Consider the following 12,433-nt stretch of genomic DNA (forward strand, 5'->3'; position numbering starts at 1 on the left):
TCTGAACAGTTTGAAAAACATGTACAATTAGAGTAGAGGTTTGTTAGACATATTTAGAATTTTTGCATAAAGGAGATGGATTTCTACACAGTCTTTGGTCATTTTCTTTTAAAGAAAGAAAGGGTGGTCTAAATTATGGGGTAGGTTTTCTTTCTTCTAATGAAAACATTTCATCTCTGTCATTAAAATAGAGCTGTGGGATTCATGTTGATATGTCTGTAGTTCTGAATTTTCACTGAATAGAGTTTTAAGAGGAGAAGAAAACTTTTTTAAAAAGATACCAATTCATGGAGGGCATGGTTCTAGTCAGTTTCTAAGTAAATTGCATAATAGGGATACTTTGGATTAGCAAGAATTGAGTAGTTGTTTTCCCTGGGAATAACTTGCTTTCTTGCTTCTCTTTGACTGATGCTTTATTCCCAACCACCCAAGGAGATAGCCCCTCCCTCCCTTTATGGTTGGTTTTCTGCTTTAATTAGCATGCCTATAAAGCATAGCTTTATTCACCAGACACCTAATGACAGTTCTATTAAAGTTAACACTTGAGGTGGAAACAGCTTCTTAGTAATTATCTCTTGATAGCAAAACCTCTTTGGAAGGAAAAACCAAGATGGTGTATTTATTGGAAAGTGAGGCAACCTGGACTGGCCTAAAAGAAAGCAGCAGTTATAAAATTAAATCAATAAATGGAAAATAGTTGTAGAACACAAGAAATGCATTGTAAAATAGTGATGTCAAATTCTCCTCAAGGTCACATAATGGACTTAGAAAACCACAAATTAACGTGCTTCAATTTGTATTTTTATCTATTTTGTTCACCATTTCCCAATTAAATTTTAATCTTGTTTGTATACCTCTATTGTAGTACAGAGACTTTTCTAGAACATGTATTACCTGACTTGATTTTTTATCTCTCCTTTGACAACTTATAAAAAGGGAAATATACTCAAAGAGTAGACTTTGGGAGAATGAATCTTGTTGGTTCACTTTTTAAAAAAAAAATCTGAATTATGCAAGTACTTCCTAAGCAGATCAGTTCTATATGCCTATAAAAAATGGTCCTGTTCTTTCAATTTTATTCAGTAATTCAATTCGATAAATATTTATAAGGTGCTTACTACATATAAGGCACTCTGCTGGGCTTTGGAGACACAGAGATAAAAACAATACAGCCCTGGCCCCTCAGGATCTTAAATGTCAATGTGAGGAATAAGACTTGTATACAGATACAAGATAGACAGTGAAAGGGTCAAAGGAGAGATCTACACAAAACTCTTACTTGAAGATAGGATATAACTAAGTTAGTAGAGATATCAGGTAGAATTTCTTGAAGAAAGTAATTCCTGAGCTTTGGGGAAGGATTTAAATGGGCAAAAAGGTGTAAATTATTGGCATGTGAAATGGCTTGCACAAAGAAGACTCCAAGACTTGGAAGTCTTTTCAGTGTCTGTGAGGTCAAAACTATTTATGAAGGAAGCTTTTATTTATAATATGGAAGATTTAGCAATAATCTGCATAAACAAAAACCCTTTAGGGATCCTCTGTTTTTAAGAGTATAAATGTGTCCTCAGGCCAGAAAGTTTGAGGACCCTATTCTGAAGTTGTATCACCAGAAGTAAAAATATTAGGAGTTTGGTGGGGAATGAGAATGAGGTGTAGTTTTGGTGACTGTTTTTTGTGCCTAAATTAAATTACGATTTCACTTGCATTCATCATAAAGTCTTACTAATTTATTCTAGTTGGAAGGAAAGGAGACAAAAGGGGAGATAACCAAATGAATTAGTATGGATTTGAATTATTGATTTTTAAAAAAATTAATTTTTTAATTCTCTTCTGGTACATGTTACAGGTGGGTTTGAGAAGAGTTTCCCTTGCTTTCATAAATATCTGTGCCTCATGAATTAGTAGGCTCTCCGTGCAATGCAGACAATTAATAAAATCATTTTTTCCAAAAGTTTCTTCTTTTAAATGAAAGTAGTTAGTCTAGATTATCTCTAATTTCCCTTCTGGCTTCAAAATGTGATGCTTCTGTGATTCTAAGTAGGTCAAATATGCCTCCTACCATGTTGTTTTGTTTGCTTAGCAAGTTTTATTTATATTTGATGTAAAAGTAAACCTCTTCTCAGAACTGCCAAAGTAGCAAAATTCTAACAGATATAGAAATAATCTCCACCAAAAGTTCTACTTAATTGTCTTTTCATGGTAGAGAGGGAATCCCAGGTTCTAAGAATTATGCCATTGAAGGCAAAATCTTGCAGATTCTACCAAGTTGTAAAGGCTTTGGAACAAATCTGTCAAGAGATTGCCTCTTTTCCCCCCTTCTCTAAAATTAGGTCAATTAAAAGGCTCATCATTAAAAGTTTGTCCCACTGCTTTTGGAAAACAGGTAAAGTTAATGCATTGTTTGTTGGTGGAGTTATGAATTAGTCCAGCCATTTTGGAAAGCCATTTAAAATTCTGTTTGGAAATGCTAATAAATTGTGCATACTCTTTGACCTAGTAATACCACTATAAGAACTATATCTCAGGGAGATAAAAAAAAAGAGGGAAAGGGCCTATACATACAAAAATATTTATAGAAGCTGTTTTCAAAGTGGCAAAGAGGTGAAAATTTAAGGCATTGCCATTAATTGGGGAATGGCTAAATAAGTTGTGGTACATAAATGTGATGGAATATTACTGTAAGAAATGATGAAAAGGATGATTTTAGAGAGACCTAGAATGACTTCTCTGAACTTATATGAAGTAAAGTGAGTAGAACCAGGGAAAGAATGTATACAATTAAGCAATACTATAAAGATAATCAACTTTTAAAGACTTAGGAATTCTGATCAAACTATGACCAACCACCATTCCAAGAACTCATGATGAAACTAATTATCCATTTACATATAGAGAAGTGATGGACTCAGAATATAGAATGAAACATATTTCTTTTATTTTTTTAAGTATGGCTAATGAAAAAATGTATTTTGTATTTGTAATTAGTTTTGTTTGTCTTAGATTCTCATTGGGGCAGCTAGGTGTATAGTTCTGAGCCTGGGAAAAAAAATGACCAAAAAAAGTCTTTGTGCCTTAAAACTAAACTAAACTAAACTAAAATTTTGGTCCCCCTGAGGATGGATATTTTTAAAGCAAGGGGCATGTTAGTTCATCTTTACTTTGAATTAATTCAGAAACAGATTCTACTTCTGTTAATGGAGGGAGCACTCATACCAATTAAGAGACAGAACCTTGAAACAAAGACTAAGTTCTAAAATCAAATTTGGTTTGGTTTGTTGTTGTGCATCTTAGATTTAGAGCTGTAAGGGACCTTAAAAGTCAGTCCAACCTCTTCATTTTACACAGGAGAGGGAGTTGGATCTCAGAGTGGTTGAGTCATTTATCTGTGGTCACTCAACTTTTTATCAATGGAGTAATTTGAATCATAGTTTTCCTGAGTCTTTAGCCTCCCAATTCTTTCACCCTAACTATATAGAATCTTCCTTATAAGACCTCTTTCAATTTCTTCTTAATGGAAGGAGTATATATAACCTGTTCTCCCTATATAGACTGCCTCTCTATGAGGGCATAGTCAATTTCAGCCTCTTAGTGACCACTAAGGAATTGTTTGGTAGTGATCAGCCACCTTCTTTATATCAGCTATTTGTGTATCTAATGGTCAGAGCTGTCACCTGGAGCATGCTATTTCTTTTTTTTTTTAAATAATATTTTCTCCCAATTGCATGTAAAATTTTTTAACATTCTTTTAAAAATTTTGATTTTAAAATTCTCTCTCACCTTCTCTCCTTTCCCCTTCTCCCTGAGATAATAAATACTCTTTTTTTTTCTTTTAAACCCTCAACTTCTGTCTTAGAAATCATACTAAATATCAGTTTCAAGGCAGAAGAACCATTAGGGCTAAGCAGTTGTGGTTTGCCCAGGGTCACATGGTTATAAAGTATATGAGGTCATATTTGAACCCAGGACCTCCTGTCCCCAGGGCTGGCTGGAGCCACCCTGATAGTAAGCAATCTGATATAGATTTTACATGTCCATTTCTAATAATCCTCATTCTTGTTTTTCCACGGGCTCTTTGTACTGATGGTCATCACAACTATATCCTCTAACTCTGTTATAAGCTTAGTGAATGCCAGGAGTGATAAAGAATTCTTCCTTTTTTTATTGAGTCCTTCCTATATGGCGAATACTTGAATTTGTCATATATTCTGGGGGTTTCTCTTGACATTTAAAAACAAGATTCTTCTATCTTCCCTATCACAAGTACACATTTTAGGTCTTCCTCTTCAGGTTACCTGAATACAAGGCTCTGAACACTAGCGGTACATCCCAAAAAATGTTGATGGCTGCCTTCTCTGTCAGTGTGATGTCACCACCTGAACTCCAGACAAATAAGGGATTATTTTGGTGCCTGAACCAGGGCAATCCAAATACTACTCTAGTAGGGACTGTTTGAATACCCAAACTCCAAGGTTTGGATAACTCTTCATTGAAATGGATTCTCCCTACACCTGAGCAAACCTTTACAAATTTTAGTTTCTCTTTCCTCATCGGTAAAAGAATGTAATTCTTGACTTTTTATCTCAAGATTATCCTGAGAAAAATGCTATAGAAATCTGAGTTTTTGGTTACTTTAGTTCTCTTGAAAAAGCCACATTTTTATGAACATTCCATGTTCAGGTCATTGGCTAGAGAAATCATACTGTATGGTTGCTAATCAAAAATTATTAAATCTTTTCCTTCTCTTTCTTCTCTTTCCCCCTAGGTGCTTTTATCATCTGCTGGACTCCCGGGTTGGTCTTGTTACTTCTGGATGTCTGCTGCCCTCAATGTGACGTCCTGGCCTATGAAAAGTTTTTCCTTCTCCTTGCTGAGTTCAATTCTGCCATGAATCCCATCATCTACTCTTATCGTGATAAGGAAATGAGCGCCACCTTCAGACAGATTCTCTGCTGCCAGCGGAATGAGAATGCCAATGGTCCCACTGATGGTTCAGATCGTTCAGCATCTTCACTCAACCATACCATCTTGGCTGGGGTTCATAGCAATGATCATTCTGTTGTGTAGAATCAAATGGGAAATGAAGAGCTAGCCATAGACTGTGGAGGGAGTCCCAGGGGAGAATAACAAACTGATGTCTTTCAACACTAATTAACTACAGTATTGGTTTTTAGAAAACCCACTCGCACAAGACTGGTCATGTAGGAGAACTGGCATATGCGAAAACACTCATCCTCTTTCTCCTCTCCCTGCTAAAAGTAGAAAGCTGATTCCTTATAATGGAATTCATAAATAGATCAGCGAGAGTCTCTTTAGACTACACTGATTAGATTTTCAAAGACTGCTTTGTTTTGGTGCCAGTTGAAAACAATTCTGATTAATTATGCTTGTACCTGTTTAACTTCATTTACATGTAGAAACTTAGCCCCCCCTTCTTTTTTTAAAGAATACATTTCATGTAATAAATGTCATGTTTATGCCTGTCCGCACGCTTGTGATGGATATTTTACATAGAGAGATCATATTCTTCATATTTTTTTTTGCTACACTACCATAACTCCAGTATTTCTTTTTCCTGATGGCAAAAACAGGAAAACAATGTAAATTACAATTTGTTTCTTATTTTTTTTTTAAAAAGCATGCATGTAATGTATTTATGCAGTTGTTTTAATGAAAAAAGATGTTCATTGTAAAATCTTCTAGAAAATAGAAGAGCCTAGATCTCATGCCATTATTTGTTAGATTATAAAATAAATAGTATTCTAGTTTCATGGTATTTAACTTCTCATTTGTGGTACCAAATATGTAACGTATGCAGGAGTCCTTAGTTTATCACTGATGGAATTTGTGCTCAAAGTCTAAGAGAACAGAATCATGGAAGAAGAATGAAGCACAATATTATTTTTAAATGTATTTATGCTAGCTGAGTGTTTTCTCATCACCTGTGCATTACAAAAGGATTTTTTAAATTGAAAAATGTCATGTCATGTTTTACCTTTGTAAAGAAGAATTTTGTTTTTGCACTGAGTGGGTGGCATTTTTCAGGGTAACCTATTTAATTACCCTTTTATCCTTAAAGAACAGTGGTTGCTTGAGTTACATTGAGGTACAGTATTTTTTTAGTACAAATCTAAGTAGAAATATTAAGCTGCCACAAAAAATGAAATCTATTAATAAAACTAACAGTATTCGGTTTTACTGGCCTGTTGTCTAGATCTTAATAACCAGCTGTAGGTTTAAAGAAATTAAAAGTACCAGAAACTACCCAAGTGAGAAGACTTTTATCAGTGAAATTTAGTGAGTAAGGGACCTTTTTATTAAATAGCTTGGGCACTTATATCTGAAAAGTGAGAGTGGATGTGTGGCTGATTATATATCATCTTCCCAGGCTTCCCCTACAATAGATTGCTTCCCTGTTGTTAGATGCTCTGATATTATGTTGTCTAAGGTCTGTGAGTAAGTGTGTTGGTGTGACACAGGAGATCACATGTGAAAGGACACAATCACAAGAATGATCTGAGAAATGGGAGAAGATAAATATGAGTAATAGTAGAGTAAATGTTGAACTTGAAGGAACTGAAGGTAAAGTTTCCATTTGGAGCACTGGGCACAAGAAGTGTGGAGAGTTGAGCAAGAGAAAGGAAGTGCAAAAATCTTACTGAGATTGACATTGACACATTTTACATAAATCCTAAAATATGTTAATGTGAGCAAGAAGATGAGCCCTGGATTTTTCACTCATGTAAACTGGGAAATAGGAGGGCTAGTTTAACTTTTAAGGGACAAAAATGAAATGCTAAGCCACTAATAAAGTTTTCTCAATGAGTATATGATGTTGTGGTGTTGGTTGTGGTTGGTGTTTATTCTTAAGAGTCTTAAGACCCTTCCAGTAGGGTTGATTTTGGACCCCAATGGTTTGCTCTCCTGAATTTCTCTACTGTGGTTGCTTCTTCACTTTGATTCTGAAATAGGGGCATTCAGGAACAAAAATACATTTCTATTATGTTTTAAGTGATCTCATTTCATAACAGGGATGTGCAGACTTTGAAGTAGATTCAAAGGGCAGAAACAAATGATTTACAGCAGGAGTTTTTTAAACTGGGATCCATGAACTTTCAGAAAAAAATATACACACATATATATCTATTTCAATATAATTGGTTTCCTTTATAATCTTTTATATTTTATTTTATGCATTTAAAACATTAATCTGAGTAACATTATACAAAATAAAGAACTCCTGACTTAAGGTATAAAAAATAAGATCTGTGAGTAGAGATCAAAATTTTAACTACAATTACTTAAGTAGGAGAAGAAAAGCTTTACACAAGGTCCAGAAAGTGTGATTTCCTGAAAGTGACAAAAAAAAAGTCTCTGTGTCATGAGTGATTTTAGTTAGATATACTGGGTAATATCTCTGAAAGACTGAAATGGTAAAGATTGAAGGAATCTTACACATTGTCTTGTTCAACCCCATTTTTTACAGATGAGGAAATTGAAGCCTTGATAATCTTTAAAATGTTGAGTAAGTTTCTTTAGAGTAGAATCAATTTTATGTCATTCTCTTGTCTTCTCTACTTTGTCTAACACAACATTGGACATATAGAAGATATTATTAGATCGATAATTCTTTAAATTACAGAAATCTTAGTTTTATAAGAAAACTTAATGATCATCTCGTTTAAATTTTCAGTCATTTCAGGAATCATTTTTGCAACATCTCAGTCATCTAGCCTGTGCTGAAATATTTTAAATGATGTACTCCTTAACCCTAAAGAGGCAATTCATTTTGATTTCAGATGGCTTTCTCTAATTGCAAAAAGTTGATGGAAATGAAGCCAAAACAGACCTTTGAGATGTAATTCAACACTATTCACAGATAAGGAAACTAGGGCAATGGGGTTAAGAGATTTGTCCAAAGGTTTGTGTTAGAGTCAAGATTCAAACCAGGACTTCTGACTTCAAATTCAGTGCTCATTCCACAATACCTTACTGTATTTTTTTGTCTTTCATGTTGCCCCTCCAAATTCTATCTATCCATCATAGTGCTGCTTTCTAGGAGTTCAGCTTGACATACTTGAGTGCCTATTAAATGCAAGACCCATTTCCAAGAGCTGGACAAAAGGAGTTTCTGTGCTCCTAAAGAGATATATAGCACATGCACAACATCATTCAAAGAAGGAAAATGCTGAAACCCCTGAGGGGCTCAGTAGGATGTGGCACCTGAGCTGAACCTGGAAGAAGTACTCTTACACTACATGAGGAAAAGAATTACAGGTATGGAGGAATGTCATATAAAGCTATATGATAGCCCTTCAAATATTTGAAAATAGCGATGTGGTTTCTCTCTATTCTTCAGACCAAATATCCCCAGGGTTTTTTTTCCTCCCTCAACTATTCCTCATAAGACAATTTCTAGAATCTTGTCTTGGTCATCCTACTATAGAGGTCCCTAGTTGGCCATTCTCTTCAAATGTATCCTCCATTTGTATGCTATAATTACTACAGTGTTCAATAGAACCATCACTTTTCATGGCCTTACCAGTATACAAGAATGAGTCACTACAGAGTTGATTGTAGATGTTACTGAAGTTTGGCCATACTATCTCTATTTTGGAAGAGATTTTAGAGTTGATTACATTCTCATATATTTAGAATGTTCTATATATAACCCTTCCCTAAAGGAAAAGGAATAGACTAAATAATCACTCCTTCTACCCTCCCATCATTGTAGGTTTATCTTGTTCTTTGCTAGTCACGTATGATTTAACAACCTCAAAACAAACCCTTTTTTCATGCTATAGTTGTTCCAGGAGTTGAAATCCAACATTGAGTGAATCCATTTGGAGTTTATGAGAGGAGCTAGGTAATGGTCATTTAGGTCGTGAAGGCACGGAAGAGTTTCAATCTATACTGTTGGAGGAAATACCCACATTGATGAGATCAGATCTACTGAAGTATGGAAATATTATTTAAAAGAAAAAAATAATTAAAAAAAACAGCAGAATCTTTTACTTTTGCTTCCTAAAGGCACTCTACTATTAACAAATTGTTCCTGTCATCTTTGATAGAGAAGACATGAACCTGAGCAAAATCCTGATTTGGGAAAAATGAAGATTGTCATCATTCAAATATAAAAGATACTTCACCCTTCTCACCCTCTGTGGCCCAATTCTTCTGTGAAGGTTCCATAGCTACTCCAGCCTGCATGGATCTTACTCATCTCCCTTTCTACAAAATCCGGTCTGAAATGTCATTTTAATGCTTGGGTGATGTAGTTTCATCCATGTCAGCCTCATCTTTCCTTCTAGATTAAAAGAGGGTTTGAGAGATGTTTGATAGGGCAATTCAGCCTTGGACAGAACAACAAAACCCAAGTCATTAGCTGAGTCTGTGATAAAGGGAAGGAAGTCTGGGATCAGTGGGCTCAGAGGCCTCTGATACATCTCTGGCCTCTGCTTCCTGCTGTTGCAAGGCAGTGTGCCCATTAGTGGTATTTCAAAGCCTCCCGTTTTCTACTCCTAGAGTTTGTTTAAATGACTTGTTTGCATAACTGCCCACTCTCAGTACAAGGGTCCCTAGCATTTGGCAGTTGAAAATGTACAAACATTAGCCAGATGATCCTTATCTCAAACAGTCATTTGGAAAATCCTTCAGCTTTGTATGTTTTACATTAAAAAAAAAAAAGGGAACATGAGTAGAAAAGAAAGATTTAAAGCACATCCAATTTTTTAGTTGTATCATAAAGTTAAAAGTATATTTTCATTATATATGAAGAAAACACTAAGGAAGAAAAGACATGTTCTGTATTTTCTTTCTAAGAAGTGGTAATAGCTTGGTGGAGGTTTTCCCAGGCAAATTCTACTACTTTATTATGCCATAGATTTGGTTGATCCTGGGTTATTTTGATCTTCCAGGAGAACACATTTTTCAGGTTGCTTATATCATGTTGAATTAGAGTATGGTCCCATTGACAGAATATATTTTTATTCCAAGTATCAGACTGGCCTATGGATGGAAATATTCAATGCTAGAAAGTTCATATCTAGGCGATGATTTAAGCTATAGTGATCCATAAAATTACAACATGGCCTTTGCTCACAATTCCATCTCTCTCTCATTCAATGCCTGGAATAGACATATATTGCCTTCATCTTGCTTTTCATTTCTTTTACTAAATATTGACTAAAAAGTCCAGGATTGTGTGAAAATTTTAAGGAAGAAAAATCACTTTGGGGGATGGGATGGGAAGGAAGGAGTATACCTTGCCAGGGAAGACTTCATGGAGGATCATAAGATCATAGACTTAGAATTAGAAGGGATCTTAGATGCCACTGTGTTCAAGTATCTTATTTTATAGTAGATTGAACTGAGGCTCACATAGGTTCAAGGTCTTGCTCAGGATCACAGCCATATTTGAGTTCGGACCTTTCTGACCTGACAGGCATCTTATTTAGCTGGACTTTAAAAGGAAGCTAGGAACTTCAACATACAGTGGGATTTTGTCTTTGTACCCTTTGCACCCAGAATACTGCCTTATACATTTTAGAGGCTTAATAAATGCCTACTGAATTTGATAGAGTTTTACCACCCTACCAAAACCTTTCTTGGATCTCTGCTCATCTCTCTTGGATCATAGTTATTTGTGTGCCAGTCCATCTTGACATTAGCGGGTATAGCTTCTTGAGATCAGAATATTTGTTGGAATTTTCTTTGGGTCCCAGCACCTACCTAACACAGTGCTCTGCACATAAATTGTTTGCTGAATTGAATCAAAGTCCTTTATGATCTACTTTTTCTAATACAGTAACAGAATAATAGAATGGCAGAAATGAGACAGAATGGCAACATGACACAGCTTTTAGAATATCTGTAAAATTGTATCTTTCTGGATACCCTCAATATGTGATCTCAATTCATTGACCAACGAATGGACATTAATTGGAAAAGTCACTACATTCTATTGGTGATCTTGATATGAGTGAAAGATAAGTTGGAGAACCTAGATTTATGCTTTACTTACTAAGCTCTATGACTTTGAGCAAATCATGTCACCTCCCTAAGTCCTTGGTTTTTCTCATGTATAAAGTAAGGAGATTGCATCAAATTGGCAAAGATGATTAAGAAGTTGGAAATTGCCAGTGTTGGAGGGATGTAGCAAGATAGACTAACTAATAAACTATTACTAGGTCTGTGCATTGACCCACCCATCCTGGAGAGCTTTTATGTGAAGGAAACACACTAAAGTTTGATCAAGAGGTCCCATTGTTTGGGCATATATCTCAAAGAAGTACAAGACAGAAATAAAGGTCCTATATATCCCCCAAGATTCTTGTGGAAGTACTTTGTTATTGTTGCTATTGATAGAAAAATGAAACAAAATGGATGCCTATCTTTTAGGCTGAACAAATTGTATTGCATGAATGTAATGAAATTATTATTCCCTATTCTATAATAAGTGAGGAATATATTTTTTATATTTTATTGTATTTTTATTTTGTTAAATATTTCCCAATTACATCTTTAAAAAAATCTTAAAATTTAATTCAGGACCTCCTATCTTCAGGTTTGGTTCCGAGCCACTAGCTGCCCCTCGATTACATCTTAATCTTGTTCAGGCAGTGTTTCTGCTCTAGGCTTTCAACACCTTTGTGGATCTTGATACTGTCATCCATTGTACTAGCTAACCTTCCCAGCTTTTGTGTATCATCAGACAAGCATTAAATAGTTTATCAGGCACTGTGCTAAGCAGAAGAGATTTTTTGTAAAGGCAATAACAGGGTTTTTCCTCTCAAGGAGTTCAAATTTTAATGGAAGAGGCAGCATATAAGTAACTATGTACGTACAAGATTTATACAGTTGAAGTGGAAGGTAATCTCAGGCCAAAACTTTTTTTCCCATTTGAATTAATTTAGTCAATTTAGAACATTATTCCTTGGTTACAATAATCACATTAATTACCTCCCTCCCTTCCACCCACTCTTCCCACAACCAATGTGCAGTTTCATTGGGTATTACTTGTGTTCCTGATCAGAACCTATTTCCATGTTGTTTACACTAGGATGTTCATTTCCCCAACCATATCCCTTCAAACCATGTATTCAAGCAGTTGTTTTTCTTCGGTGTTTTTACTCCCACTGTGTTTCCTCTGGATGTGGATAGTGGTTTTCCTCGTAGGTTTCTCTGAGTTGTTCGGAGTCATTGCATTGCCACTAATGGAGAAGTCCATTACATTCGATTGCACCACAGTGTATCAGTCTCTGTGTACAATGTTTTCCTGGTTCTGCTCCTCTCACTCTGCATCAATTCCTGGAGGTTGTTCCAGTCACCGTGGAATTCCTCCACTTTATTATTCCTTTTAGCATAATAGTATTTTATCACAAACATATACCACAATTTGTTCAGCCATTCCCCAATTGAAGGGTATCCCCTC

The 12,433-nt window shown here is 35.3% G+C and overlaps 1 protein-coding gene across 6 annotated transcripts in view; it reads left to right on the forward strand.

Moving 5' to 3' along the window:
* Nucleotides 1-6,828, forward strand: part of LPAR1 (lysophosphatidic acid receptor 1) — a 131,954-nt gene extending 125,126 nt beyond the window's left edge. For all 6 annotated transcript variants that reach the window (XM_056806212.1, XM_056806210.1, XM_056806208.1 and 3 more), the window contains one exon: nucleotides 4,766-6,828. In XM_056806212.1, coding sequence (XP_056662190.1) covers nucleotides 4,766-5,067 — 302 coding nt within the window. In that variant the 3' untranslated portion in view covers nucleotides 5,068-6,828. The remainder of the gene's footprint in view (nucleotides 1-4,765) is intronic.
* The last annotated feature ends 5,605 nt before the right edge of the window (nucleotides 6,829-12,433 follow it).

The sequence above is a fragment of the Monodelphis domestica genome, chromosome 7 (genome assembly GCF_027887165.1).
Source record: "Monodelphis domestica isolate mMonDom1 chromosome 7, mMonDom1.pri, whole genome shotgun sequence".
In the NCBI taxonomy this organism is placed as follows: Eukaryota; Metazoa; Chordata; class Mammalia; order Didelphimorphia; family Didelphidae; genus Monodelphis; species Monodelphis domestica.